This window comes from Hevea brasiliensis, chromosome 2, assembly GCF_030052815.1.
Source record: "Hevea brasiliensis isolate MT/VB/25A 57/8 chromosome 2, ASM3005281v1, whole genome shotgun sequence".
Lineage (NCBI taxonomy): Eukaryota > Viridiplantae > Streptophyta > Magnoliopsida > Malpighiales > Euphorbiaceae > Hevea > Hevea brasiliensis.
This window is the reverse complement of record NC_079494.1, coordinates 112,302,171-112,317,063: the sequence shown is the minus strand read 5'-3', so window position 1 is coordinate 112,317,063 and position 14,893 is coordinate 112,302,171. Positions and strand designations below refer to the sequence as shown.

Genomic DNA, 14,893 nt, shown 5'->3' with positions numbered 1-14,893 from the left:
AAAGAAACTAAACCCCATTCTCATGCAATGTTTAATTACCCAAAACCCTTTAAACACTTTAATCAACTTGAGATTCCTCTTAACCCACTAGTTTATTTCAACACTAGGTGATTAAGTTCATTATCTTGATTATCTATCATAGATTTTCATCTCTCGGTCCTTCAATCTAAGATTAAGAATAAAACCTAAAGGGTACCAACAATGGGTATGTAAATAAGCACACAAGATAAGAATCAAAACTTATATATACTAAAATCTGATTAAAATCAGTCCAAATCCACAAATAAAACTTAAATCATTACACCCAACTCTAAAATCTTAAGTATCTACTCACTCATGCTTGTATTTACAAGTAGTAAATATGAAATAGAGCAAGAAAACATGAAAATAAGACTAAAAATAAAAGAACCCAGAAGAAGAGAATCTAAATCTCTAAAAATGGAAGCTGGAAACGTCACTCTGCAGGTGTTCTTGCTCCAAAAATGGCTTGATTCTTTCTTTTCTTCCTCTTTTGATTTTTCTCTCTCTTTCTCCTTATGGTAAAAATGAGAATATGATGCTTATATATCCCTTCAAGGTTTACCCTAACAATAGTCTTTAAAGGGATAAAGATAAAAGGTGTAAAAAGTGTGAAAAGAGAAAATTTTTCTATATCAGCAAATCTGCCAGCGCCATCCTACATACCTCATGTTGATTTAAGTTATTTTCTACATGCCTCGTGTTGATTCAGAGGAGGAGCCTTTAGATTCTACACAACCAGCTACATGGGGCATGTTGAAGTCCTTGAAACTTTCGACGTGTTTTATTTCAAAATCTCTATCTGCACGACCAGCTACACGGGGCATGTTGAAGTCCTTGAAACTTTCAGCGTGTTTTGTTCCAAAATCTCTGTCTACACAACCCAGTGTTGAATTTACATGCCTCATGTGGATTCCTGCTGGCTGACTCTTTTCTTCACACGACCTTCAACACAGGGCATGTTGAAGCCTTTGAAAATCTCAGCTGGTCTTCTTCCTTAGACAAATTTTCTTCATTTTTTACACTACTTTAAGCTTTCAAATTACTTTGAATTTCTTCTATATGGACCTTTTTGCCTTTAAAACTTATTAAAACCTATCAAAAATATTAAAATTCTAAAAATCAAATGTAATGAAACTAAAATTAACAAATTAACTAAAATAAGCATTAAAAGCATAAAATTACTAAACTAAAAATGGCAAAATAGATGCAAAATTATCCTAAAACACCTATATAAATTGGGTTTATCAACAAATCCTTTTGGTTGCTCCATATATACTTCTTCTTCTAAGTCACCATTTAGAAAGGCTATCTTAATATCCATTTGATGTACATATAAATTATATATTGATGCTAAAGATAAAAGTACTCTAATAGATGTTATTCTAGCCACTGGTGCATATGTATCAAAGTAGTCAATTCTCTCTTTTTGTTTAAAACTCTTTGCAACCAATCTAGCTTTAAAAGTTTGAATCGATCCATCAGTGCTATATTTTCTTCTGAAAACCCATTTACATCCTATTGGTTTGGAACCAGGTGGCAAATCAACTAGAACCCATGTATTATTAAATAATAATGAATCAATTTCATCATTGATTGCCTCTTTCCAAAAAGCCACATCCCTTATAGTCATTGCCTCTTGAAACTTTTTAGGATCATCTTCTACATTTAACAAAATTGGTATTTTGTTAAGTACAATTGACCTATTGCCTTCTACTAAAAAAACAATAGCCTAAGAAGATATAAAATCTAGATATAAATTCTTTTTTTTTTCTAATACGTTGACTTCTTTTAATTTTATTAGAAGAATCTAACTTTCTTTTGTTGCTAAAAGTCAATTCAAAATTAATATCAATACTAGAACCATTGCTTTGACTTGAACTATTCATGGGCTCATGTATAGGGTCATTATGAAATTTATTTTCAATAAATTCAACATTTCTAGATTCTACAATTACATTTGAGTCTAAATTTAAAATTTTATAAGCTTTGGAATTTTTGGCATAACCAACCAAAACTCCTTTCAAAGCTCTAGGACCTAATTTAGTCCTTTTAGGATATGGAACTTTATAATATGCTAAACAGCCCCATACTTTTAGATAGTTCAAGTTAGGTTTTCTATTTTTCCATAATTCATATGGAGAAATTTTAAATTTTCTAGAGGGAATTCTATTATGTAAGTGACAAGCAGTAAGTAAAGCTTCTCCCCATAAGTTTGTTGGCAAATTAGATTTCACAAGCATAGAATTAAGCATAACCACTAAGGTTCTATTCTTTCTTTCTGTCAACCCATTTTGTTGTGGTGTATAGGGTGCACTAATTTGATGTATAATTCCATTTTCTTCACAAAATGAAGAAAATTTAATGGAAAAGTACTCACCACCTTTATCACTTCTCAAAATTTTGATTTTTTTTTCTTTTTGATTCTCAACTTTAGATTTATAAATCTGAAACATTTAGAATGCTTGATCTTTATTTTTCATTAAATAAACATAAGTATATTTGGAGAAATCATCTATGAAAGTTATAAAATACCTATTTCCTCCTTTAGTCAATATTTCATTTAATTCACAATTACCAGAATGCACAAGTTCTAATAACTTAGAAGATCTTTTAACTTTTGAAAAAGATTTCTTAATCATTTTTACTTGTATACAGATTTCACAAGATTTTTTATTGTTATCTATATATGAAATTAAACCATGTTTAACTATAAATTTTAAAGATCTAAAACTAATATGTGCTAAACGATTATGCTATAAAGATAAAGATGACTCAACACTATAAATAGAAATATTCATATTATTATTAATACTGAGTTTAAACATTCCATTACATGAGTAAACTTTTCCTACAAATAGTCCATTTATGGACACAATTATTTTATCAGACTCCAGAACAGCCTTATAACCTTTCTTACACAATGGACTAGTAGACACAAGATTTTTTTCTTATTTCTGGCACATACAACACATTTACTAATAATAACTTCTTTCCAGAAGTGAAATTTAATTCAACACTTCCTTTCCCACCACTTTAGCGGAATCATGATTGCCCATTAGAACTTTCTGCCCTTCTACAACTTCTTCATAATTTTTAAATTGAGTCTTGTCATTGCAAACATGAATAGTAGCCCCAGAATCATACCACCAATCATTGGATTTGGTTGTTGTAGCCATATTGAGTTCTGTTACCATTCCAATATGCAAATCTGATATCATTGCAATCAATTCAGTAGTTTGTTCAACTATATTTGCTTTATTGGAATTCTGAGCACTATTATTTGTATCTTCTTTCTTATGTTTCTTTAGAAACCTGCATTCACGTTTGTAATGCCCTTTCTTGCCACAATTATAACAAGTTCTTCCTTTCTTTGATTTGCTGTTGCTGCCATAACTAGTATTGTTGCCTGTTGCTTTAGAAAACTTTCTCTTACTTCCACAATTTTTCTTTTGAAAATTCTGACTTCCTTGCACAAAATTAACTTTTGTAGTAGATTCAGAAATAAATTTCTTATCACGATTTCTTGTCTCTTCTTCAATGTCCTAGTGTTTCTGAATCTGTTCAAGAGAAAAATCTTCTGTGGTATGCAATAATTTCTTCCTATAATCATTCCAACTAGGAGGAAGTTTTGCTATTATTCCTCCTGCTTGCAATGATTCAGGAACTATCACTTTCAAATCTTTAAGTTTTGAAACAAGGACATGTAACTCATGGACATGATCCATAACAGATATATTATCAACCATTTGGAATTGAAAATATTTTATGATGAGAAATTTATCCACACCTTATTTTTCTGAGTTGTATTTGAATTCTAACGAATTTCATATTTTCTTTAGAGACTTCACAAAGGTACACAAATCTTATAGCCTATCTGATTAGTTGTTGAGAATATGACCTTTGCATGGCAAATCATCTTCTTTTCCTAATCTGCTTTCACCTTCTCAGTGAACATAATTTGTTCCTTAAAACGATCAAGTTTTATGAACTCTTGATTTATCACGGAAACAATCTTAGACTCCAATACGATTAATACCTTAAAATTATTGAGGCAGTGGGTGTATAATAGGTTTTGAGGCGTGATGAATTACTATCTTTAAGGTATTAATTGCTCCCACTAGATTGCTGCAAGATTATGGCAATATACCTCCAGGATACAATAAAGCCTGAAATCTGCAGACAACAACTCCTAAAGATTTTCCTTAAGAACTCTTTATACGAACCGAATTTAGAAAAACTAGAAGAAAAGAAAAAGAAGTAGAAGTAGTATATATTTGGATTGAAAAACTCATCCATATTTATAAAAAATGAAAAGTCATGGCACCTTTTCTAGATAGACACATATGTTTATTTCCAATAGATACAACTGTTTGTGTAAAAGACATGTCCATTTATTAACAGACACCTATACATATAGTTGTGACTGTTTATATAGAATAGACATGTCTGTTTATTAACAGACACCTATACAAATAATTACGACTTTTTATATAAAATAAGTATATTTATTTATTAACAGACACCTATAACTGTTTGTATAGAATTGACATGTCTGTTTATTAATAGACACATTTGTTTGTAATTTATTTACAAAAATTACAATAAGATAATTATTCTATTTCACACATATACATACCAAATGTCATAATAAAATAATATATATTTATTTATATATATAATTCTATACATATTTCACTTTTATCATTTCTTCACCTTCTTATATTTTAACAATTTAAGAATTCTTTCTCTCTGTACTATCTAATATATAAGCTATTTATAACACCAGTTGTTGGTTCACATCCACTCCACACTGCTCCGCGCAGTCGATGAGGGCTTGCTTAGTGGCAGCGTCCAATGTGGATGCGTCTTTAAGCATTCGCTTAATGTACAATGCTGTGTCTGTTGCGTTTTTGGATGCGAGCTTCAGTGCCATTATCCGTAGTTGCTGCAGATTGGCTTGTTCGCTTTCTGGTTCAGACCCAAACCCTTCAATGCAATTAGCCTTGTTATGAGAGTAGTCGCATACTTGTTCCACTAGAGTTGAACCAATCATTGGGCGCGGCAAGGAGGCGAGTCAAACCATTAGACAAAAGAGGAAGAATAAACTTGCAACAGAATTCATTTTTCCTTCTTCAATAGTTGCTTTGATAGAGTGACTATGGGTTTTTAGCGTATCATACTCTGTATTCAAGAAGGTTAATTTGTTCATCAGCTGGCAGCTAGGAGTGTATCTTACTCTGTATCCAAGAGAAGCCATCCGTACAAGTACTTCACCATCGAGATAAACCGGATTTTAAGGATTTTTTCAATTGCCTGAACGCGTTTTAAAAAAGAAATTCTTCTATCTTCGATCAACTATAGAAATTGTTATTTACAAAATTGGAAAGTAACAGCTCGGCTCAATGAGCTATTGCGGGTGGCCAGCCCAATTTCTTGTGGGATGGCCATGGCAATTGAAGAATAGGCCCACAAGATGTAACTCTGACTCAAAAAGGCCCAGAACAACAAACCAGGTTTTTACTTAGAAAGCAGGAACCGGATCCACCTGGGAACCAAGGCCCATGCCCACCAAACCCTTAAGCCTTTCATCACCTGTGGGCTGTGGCCGTGGGTACCTCCACGACCACAAATATACCCGCCAGGTCTGATGACTTCCGGGATAAACTCGCCGGCGACGAAGAAGCAGAGCAACCCCCATCATCTTCTTTGTTCTGCCTCGATTCAAGCTGTAAACTGGCCTCTTCAACCACTGGTACCACTGTTTCGGTACATGTTTCGGGAACTTTGTATGATTGAACTGGCGCTCTACAGAGCGGACAGTTGGAGTGAGAGTGAAACCAAATATCGATACAGCAAACATGAAAAGTGTGCTTACAATTGGGCAACACTCGCCCCTTCTCACCATCTTGGAATTCGGATAAGCAAACGGCGCATTCGAGCACTGAGTCCTGCGTTTTCGAACTGTAAACCAAAGTAGGAAGAGTTTCCAAAACAGATGGGTCAAGCGCTCGGTCGGCAACACCGGGAGTGGAAGGGGTGATGGAGGGAGAAAGAAGGTGGCGACGGCGCTGGCGGCGTTTGAAGATCCAACGAGCATAACTATGGAAAAAAACCATGATGACGATGACTGTGAAGAGGATGATCCCTGAACAAAGTATGATCTTCCCATTATAAGCGTAGCTGCTGTTATTGGAGACTTGTTTGGAGATTCCATCGATGTTTTCCATTAGAAAAAGAGGTGAGAAAGCACAAGAGGAGTGAATTAGAGGTGGGGTTTTATTGGGGTTGCAAGTTGCAGGGGAGGAAAGGGGAGAGGAAGGTTCCTACGTGCAGGGTTGGATGAGGGATCCGTTCTGGTTTTTGGGCTCTACTTATTTTTGAGAATGTGGCGGGATTTTTATAATTCTGTTTTTATATGTATATTATGGACGTAGCGAGTGCATTGAGTCCATTGAGTGAGAGATTTAAAGGTTAATCACCTAAATCCTTAATGGAAAGCTGAGTGAATTATCTACACTACACACTCTACAGGCACATCAAACTCCCATTCAATGTTCGATGGGAACTTTTACCGGCTTTCCAGTGTTCTGTCTCCCTTATGTGCAGAAAACAGAAGTTCACGTGACGTAACAGATTGAGGGTAAAAGAAAAGAAAAAAAGTTCATCCATTGGTACGGAATCCATGGAATTATTAAATTATATCCATATACAAAGTATGCACGCAAGAAAACGCCATATCAAGAGACGAATGGGCTTGGACTCATGGTCAACACATTCCTTTAATTTATGTATTTAAATTTTTCAATGTATACAAACTATGTGCCAACCTCTCCATTTGTTTTCGGTGGGCAATGGAAAGGGAGGGTGGGGTTGGTTTGAGCGCAACTTGCTTATACAAGCTGTACATCAACTTATCCACAACAGGAATATTAACTGCATAGCTTTAAAATCCTGTTATGATTGTACTAATCAATAGCTAATCATGATTTAACCAGTCAGGGATGTTGTGGAAGGCACAGGTGGACTCCATATAGTTCGACAGCCTTATCAGGTACCTACAAATTATTATGCAGCAGTACCCTAAGGCCAACTGGCTACAAATTGAATAGATATTTTTTGTATTGATGCTAACAGATTTAATTAACTTGATGAAAATTGCCAAAGAATCAGATAATATCAAGGAGGGAAAGGGAAAAAAGATAAAAGTTGTGCAGGGGATAATTAATGGAAGAAATATCTTCTAATGGAGCATTGGACCACTAGTAGGAGCAGTGTTCTGAGTTGGCGTATATTCTATCTAATCCATATAATATCAAATGAAAAAAAGAAGGATATTAATAATGAGTGGCCACATATATAAAGCAGCAAATAGCAGTATAGCGCATCTCAAAAAAAAAAAAAAAAAAGCAGTATAGCGAGTGCTTTTTGCTCCCACATTAGGAGAATATGTGCCTGCAGTAGCAGGTGGCAGCTGCTATGTTCATGGCGGGGGGAGAGGGAAATAATTATTCATTACAAATATATATATAAAGTTAATCATAATTTATTAAGGAAGTGTCTACTTAATATTGAAGAGACTAAAACATTATTAAACCTCTTTCAAAATTACAACTCGCCTCAATTCTCACTTTGAAGAGAGAAAAATCACTTGAAAATAAGGAGAGGGAAACGGTAAGGGCCAAAGCTTTTATTGGCCATTTGTAGCAATTTCAGCATTATTGAAGCAAATGAATCAAATCCAGAAACTTATCGTGCCTCCAGACGTCGACTGGTACCAATGGCATCTCATGTATATTGCTGAATAGAATGATCGAAAAATATACGATCGAATCATCCCTCCATCTATTATCTTAATCTCATAAGTTTGGAGGCATGTGAGTTGTATCGATGTGAGATTCAACAAGACGAGCCGCGTCGAAAGGAGTAATCAAGGTTGCCATTTGACACCAGAGACAACAAACCGAGGGAAATAGCTAGTTTTGGTCAATTAGAGATGCAGGAAACGAGCACTTGCCTTTTAAATAATTATTTATATATGTTTATATATAAATAATTAATTAAATATATAAATATATATATATTTATAATAATAATATTTATAATTTTATTATATATTTTGTTTTAATTAAATAGATTTTAAATATTTAATAAAATTATTAAATTTATAAAATATAAATTATTAATAACAATGTAATTCATACGAATTATTAACTGAAATATATAATTTAATTATGCATAATTTCAGTAAGAGCAATTGAATTTAAAATGAATTTAAATATTAAAATATTAATTGAATTTATGTTTAAATAAGATTATTTTTAGAAAGGGGTTTCCACCATAAATTTATTTTTTATAATGTAAATTTTATTTTATTAATAACGATGCTTGAAAGAATTGATCAGTTTTAATTTAATTGTGAAAAGAATAAAATATAAAGTAAAATAAATTAAAAATAAAGTAATGATATAAGACACATTTTCAAAATATCCTATGCCGTCGGAATCTCCAATTCAAACGAAGCCGGACGTCAGGTAAGTTGCTCCCTACTACACGACGCAGAATACGCAAGGGCGTGGGAGAACTTGACAAGGACAAGGATGGATTCATAATATTTATAATCTGAGAATTTTTTTTTATTAATTATTATGTAAAAGGTAATTATTATTTTAATTAGTAATTAGTTTACTATTATTATTGTGTATTCATTTGCAAATTGTGTATAATATATTGTTTGGTTTTATTTTACTCAATGTCTGCAATTGTACCAAAAAAAAAATCATATAATATAAATTCCCACCTCCTATGAAACCAAAGCAAGGTCTGCCATCGACAAGCACAGGATAAGAAAATGGAGAAGATAGAACACATAACAGTATTCACAAATGGCATCAACATGCACATAGCATCAATAGGGACAGGCCCTGAAATCCTCTTCCTACACGGCTTCCCTGAACTCTGGTACTCATGGCGACACCAACTTCTTTCTCTTTCCTCACTTGGTTACCGTTGCATAGCCCCCGATCTTCGTGGCTATGGAGACACTGACGCACCTCAATCTGTGAATCAGTACACTGTTTTGCACATTGTGGGAGACCTGGTGGGGCTCCTTGACTCGCTTGGGATCCAGCAGGTATTTTTAGTGGGTCATGACTGGGGGGCCTTCATAGCCTGGTATTTCTGCATATTTAGACCTGATAGAATCAAGGCCTTGGTCAACACGAGCGTTGCCTTCATGCCTAGGAACCCACAAGTAAAGCCTCTGGATGGACTCAGGAGTATGTTCGGCGATGATTATTATATCTGCCAATTTCAGGTATGTAATTCATTGTCTTCATTAGCGTCCTTAAGGTTCTTAAGTAGCAGTGCTCCTCTTAACTAGTGTTGCTAAATTTTGCTGCAGAAACCTGGAAAGGCTGAAGAAGACTTTGCTCAAGTTAATACTGCCAAATTGATTAAATTGCTTTTTACATCTCGCGACCCAAGGCCACCGCACTTTCTTAAGGAAGTAGGACTCAAAGCTTTACAAGATCCTCCGAGCCAGCAGTCTTGGTTGACAGAAGAAGATGTCAATTTCTACGCCTCCAAATTTAACCAGAAAGGCTTCAGAGGAGGATTGAATTATTATCGAAATATCAACATGTCAGTTTTAGATTACTTTCTATAATTAATTTAATTTGCATTTATATACTCTGAATTGCTAAATGTTACTTTACTATAATTTTTTACTGCAGGAACTGGGAGCTTGCAGCTGCATGGACAGGGGTGCAAATCAAAGTGCCAGTGAAGTTTATCATAGGAGATCTGGATCTTACCTACCACTTTCCTGGTATCAAGGAGTATATACACAATGGTGGCTTCAAGAAAGACGTGCCCCTTCTGCATGACGTGGTTGTAATGGAAGGAGTAGCTCACTTTCTCAACCAAGAAAAGCCAGAGGAAGTTAGTAAACACATATATGACTTCATTAAGAAGTTCTGATCAGAAATGATGGCCTTGTGTGTGTTAGGCCCTGGGTTTTGTTAACTAGCTCTTCCTTAACTTCAATTGAATAAATGCTCCATCTAGTCTCTCGGGGCTTGTAAAATGCCATAGAAAGTTCATATCCCGTCAATCTTCTTTGCTTTTAATGGAATTTTTCTTTGATTTCATCTTAATTTCTAACAAATAAACAAGAACATATATGCAAAGCACATGGCAAAGAACTCTTTTAGTTCTTGACTCCAGCGTACACCGTCCCCCCAATACGACACCCGCTGCGCGCCCTCGCAACCTATTACTTTATTTATTAGGTCTTGCTTTTACTAAGGAACCTACACTCGATTGTGTATACTTAATTAATTAATAATAGTTATTTTAGTTAAAAATATGACGAGTTTCTTATAAAAATATATGTATATGACTTTTTATTAGTTGAGTGTTTACACACTTTGGTGTAAATAAAAAATTTCCTCACCAATGTATATCTTGCTTGCTTATGTACCGAGTATTCCTATGTTGCCTCTCCTTAGCTTGGGAAGAAATTAATGCTTTGTTGGTGCAAGTATTAAAATGTGTAATTATTAGTTATAAAAAAATAAAATGTGTATTAAATTATAAGTTTTATTATATAAAAAATTTAATGGAACTAAATAATAATTTATTATGTAATCAATTATATTTTAATTAATATAATGACTATTACATACAAATTAAAAGTACATATAATTATAATCATATATTTTAATTTATTTTTTAACTTTTATCATTACACTTGTATCACTCTTGTATCACTCGTTGTTATCATTACTATTATTTAACTGTTATTATTATTATCACTTAATTACTATTACAACTATCATTCAATCTATTATCATTCAATAGATGTCATCACAATTATGATCACTTGACCTTTCACTGTTACTAAATAATATCACCACTAAATTATAATTGTTATCACTTCATTAATTATTATTAATATAAATAAATTAAATATTAAAATAAAATAATTATTATATTATATTATTTGTATTATTATTTTATAATTAAATATAAAAATAAAATACAATTGAATTATTAATGGGGCTTTTTAATTGTGTTCCACGATCCCATCAAAGATAGTTGATTGGAGAATTGTAAGTCAGTGCATGTAGCAAAAAAGAGAGGCAAAAGGGAAGTTAGAAGCGCTTTCCCTGTTTGTGCTCCCTTGCGTGCTTGACGGTTCTGGCAGCAGACGCCTTCTTGTGCATAGCGTTCTCTGTTCCGCCGGACCATAGGATTCGGGTCATTTACCCGGTTTGCTCTAGGGTTCCAAGTTGAAGCAAGTGAATACCATCCACAAACTCATTGCACCTCTAGACGTCGACTGGTACCAATGGCATCTCAAGTTTATCGCCGAATAAAAAGATCAAATCTTCTTTCATTCGATTATCTTAATCTTATAAGTTTGGAGGCATGTGAGTGGTGTCGATGTGATCAACATGTCGAGCTGTATCGAAAGGAGTAATCAAGGTTGCCATTCGACACCAGAAGAAACAAACCGAGAGAAATAGCTTGGCTTGGTCAATTAGGGACTAAACGACATTGCCGTGCCAAGAGCACTCTTTTTCATCGTCGTTGATGGTACGGGTGAATCAATCTTTTTCAATCTCACTTAACGACAAAAAAATGATGATTTTAGATAAATGATTAATTTATTGGTGGATTTAATCATTGAATTTTCGAATAATGAAAACGAATATGTGAATTTTAATAAAATTTAGGGATTTTCTTAAAAAAATTGATTTCTCTAACAAATGTAAAATTATACTTATTAAAGTTTAATAAACATATTTATTTGTTACTAATATTACATTGATAATAAAAAATTAAATTCTAATATTGTATATTTTCATATAATATTAATATTTTTTTTTATATAAATTAATAATAAATAAATATATTTAATAAATTTTAATAAGTATAATGTTGAACTCGTTAGGAAAATCGTTTTTAAATACTTTTACTTTCTTAAACTTTTATTTTTTTTATAATTTTACTTGTTCTTCTAGCTTGGTTTTGACAGGACCAATGAGTCATAAGTGGAAAACAAAAGAAAAAAAAGATAATTTTTACAAGTCATTCGTGTTTCTCATTCCTTCCTCGTATTCATTTGGTTAAATATAAAATTTCTAAACTTTTAAATATGTTTTGCTAAAATCTCTTATATCAGAATCCGATTAGATCTTTGGCAATATACTTATGTGGCAGAAAATAAAATTAAAAAATAAAAAATTATCATTCTCTGCTATAATTTTTTTTATAGACCTTTTTATTCATCTTAATCCACTTATAACACTTTTCATTGGCCCATTCATACATCAAGTTTTTCTTGTTTATTTTATTTTTTCACATGTGATACTACGATATTTATTTTTTCACATGTGATACTACGATATAAGCGTTTTATTGAATATCTAATCAGATCATAATAAATAATATTTTTTAGATTTAAATGTTTTATGATAATAAAATAAAAATGAAATACGAAAATCAAATACTTTTTAAAATTGAGACACAGCAAATAAAAATTACACAATATGAATCTACTCATATGACTTGACCATTAGTTTCAAATACCATCATAGGCATTATACATTGGAGTATTCATGTAAAAAAAAAAAATCCCTCCTTTTTCTATTAAAAAAAATTTAGGTCAAATGTAAGAATTTGAAAAATACATTTTTTTCTTTTTTTTCTGAATTTGATATATAAATAAAGAATTTAAAGAAATTAAATTTCTTTTTTTTTTCTTTATTTTTTTCAATCCAAAAAATAGAGGGTAAAGGAGAGTATAAGAAAAATTAATGTGCTTAATAACTTTTTTCTTAATTACTCTGCTAATTAAGCTCTCATATAGGAGAAATTCTTTGATAGGCAGTGCCTACCACGTTAGCAAAAAACTGACTTAATAAATTAATACCATCTCAAACTATCAAAATAAATAAAATAAAAATTGAAATTCCTTTTCTCTCCCAAAGCCTTCTCTCTCTCTCTCTCTCTCTCTCTCTCTCTCTCTACATATTACCCCTTTCAATTATTCCATGCTTCTTAATTATCAATAATTTAATTTCTAAAAATTAAAATTCTAAAAGCGTAAAATTATTTATCAATAATTTAATTTTATAAAATGTTTATAAATTTTAATTTAACACTTTTAGAAATTTAACTTATAAAAATTAAATTATACTACCCCTTTCAATTACATTATAAAATTAAATTAATTTTAATTAAAAATTTAATTGTACACTTTAAAATTAAAATTACACTTTACACATTACCGTTGTTTTTTCTTCCTTATTTTCATTATATATATATATATATATATATATATATATATATATATATATATATTAATTAAATTAATTTGAGTATGTAATATATTATATTGATTATATATTTTAGATAATTTAACCTTTAATTGAGTAAAATATATTTATTTATTTATATAAAATAATTTTTTAATTGAGTCAATTGAATTCATTTGAAATTTAACCTTAATTAATTATTTATTATTATTATTATTATTATTATTATTATTATATATGTTAAACAAATCAATTTAATTAATTTAAATTCATATTGATTATTTATTCAAATATAATAACATTATATTATTTTTTAATATTAATTGGCACATTTAAATAAAAATATATTATTTATTTTTAATTTTAAATTATTTTTTTAATTTACATAAACTTTTTTTACATGTAAAAATTTAATTAAAAAAAATGCTGTCGATTTGTCTTTGTTTGAATATGGTGAACGTTGATGAAAAAGGGTGAAGAAGATAAATCGATACTAAAAAGGTAGAGACAAAATAGGTTTTTATGTATTAACATAGCATAGTTGGTTATATATTGAAACTGTAATATATTTATATTGAAACTTATAATTTATATTTAAATTTATAATCATAATAAATGCAGTAAATATAATTTGAAAATTAAATTTTATATTTTTATATTTTTTCATTAAATAATTTAAAGGATATTCCATTAAAATGACATTAATTTTTTTAAAAAAAATTAATGTAAATATCGTAAATTTAACATAATTGAGGAATTATACAATAAAAGATAATTTTTTATTTTTATTATAAAAATGAATAATTTTAAGATAAGTGATAAAAAAAAAATTTTAAACCGAAACCTTTCCGATTCAAAGAAGGGCCGTCATACGGTGGCGCGTTTGCTACCATACGTCAGGTAAGTTGCCCCAACTACACGACGCAGAATAAGGGCGGGCGTAGGAGAACTTGACAAACACAACGATCCATTTTATCTTTGTCATTTTCAAAATAAATAATTAAAATGTGATTTCCAATAATACCTGGCCATTCTACCCGGAAAGCTTAATTACTCTTGGTAATGGCTTCGCACTCCTCGAGATGAGCGTAGTGTTTGTTTTTTAATTAGATAAATAAAATATATTTTCCCCTATCTTATATTCTTTTAATTAAAAATAATGATATTTAAGTAATATAATTATTTTCAAAATTAAAATGATAAAATATTTTTATTTATATGAATTTTGTAAAAGTTTAAATATTTAATTTTGAATTAATTGAAAAAGTTATAAATCTTCACCTTACATTAATACGTTGATACATGTATTATATATTTGTAATCAGAGATACGTATGCTCTACACTTGCCTCATTAGAGGATCCTCTGTATCAGAAATATCTTTGCTATGATATTGGATGCGACGATCCCATTATTATACGCATAATGTTACAAAATGGCACAGCCAGAGAGTACCTAAGAGAGCGAAGAGGCATAGCATGAGTAAGTTGTGCGTATCGTAAGGGCTCCCAGCCTATCTTGGTATTAGAGCCTGATTATACTTGTATGATA

General features: G+C 31.1%; 3 protein-coding genes across 3 annotated transcripts in view; 1 reads left to right on the top strand and 2 right to left on the bottom strand.

Annotated features, from left to right (window-relative positions):
- Positions 1 to 5,074, bottom strand: part of LOC110636009 (pectinesterase inhibitor 6) — a 40,237-nt gene extending 35,163 nt beyond the window's left edge. The window contains exon 1 of the mRNA XM_058143161.1: positions 4,805 to 5,074. Coding sequence (XP_057999144.1) covers positions 4,805 to 5,074 — 270 coding nt within the window. The remainder of the gene's footprint in view (positions 1 to 4,804) is intronic.
- Positions 5,075 to 5,367: 293 nt separating this feature from the next.
- On the bottom strand, positions 5,368 to 6,633 carry LOC110636000 (RING-H2 finger protein ATL5). The gene has a single exon (XM_021785504.2). It carries the CDS (start codon positions 6,246 to 6,248, stop codon positions 5,610 to 5,612), a length of 639 nt encoding a protein of 212 aa, XP_021641196.2. The 5' UTR covers positions 6,249 to 6,633; the 3' UTR covers positions 5,368 to 5,609.
- A 2,123-nt stretch (positions 6,634 to 8,756) lies between these two features.
- LOC110636386 (uncharacterized) lies at positions 8,757 to 10,175 on the top strand. Its single transcript, XM_021786073.2, has 3 exons — positions 8,757 to 9,334; positions 9,422 to 9,660; positions 9,753 to 10,175. Exons 1-3 carry the CDS (start codon positions 8,870 to 8,872, stop codon positions 9,997 to 9,999), a joined length of 951 nt encoding a protein of 316 aa, XP_021641765.2. The 5' UTR covers positions 8,757 to 8,869; the 3' UTR covers positions 10,000 to 10,175.
- The last annotated feature ends 4,718 nt before the right edge of the window (positions 10,176 to 14,893 follow it).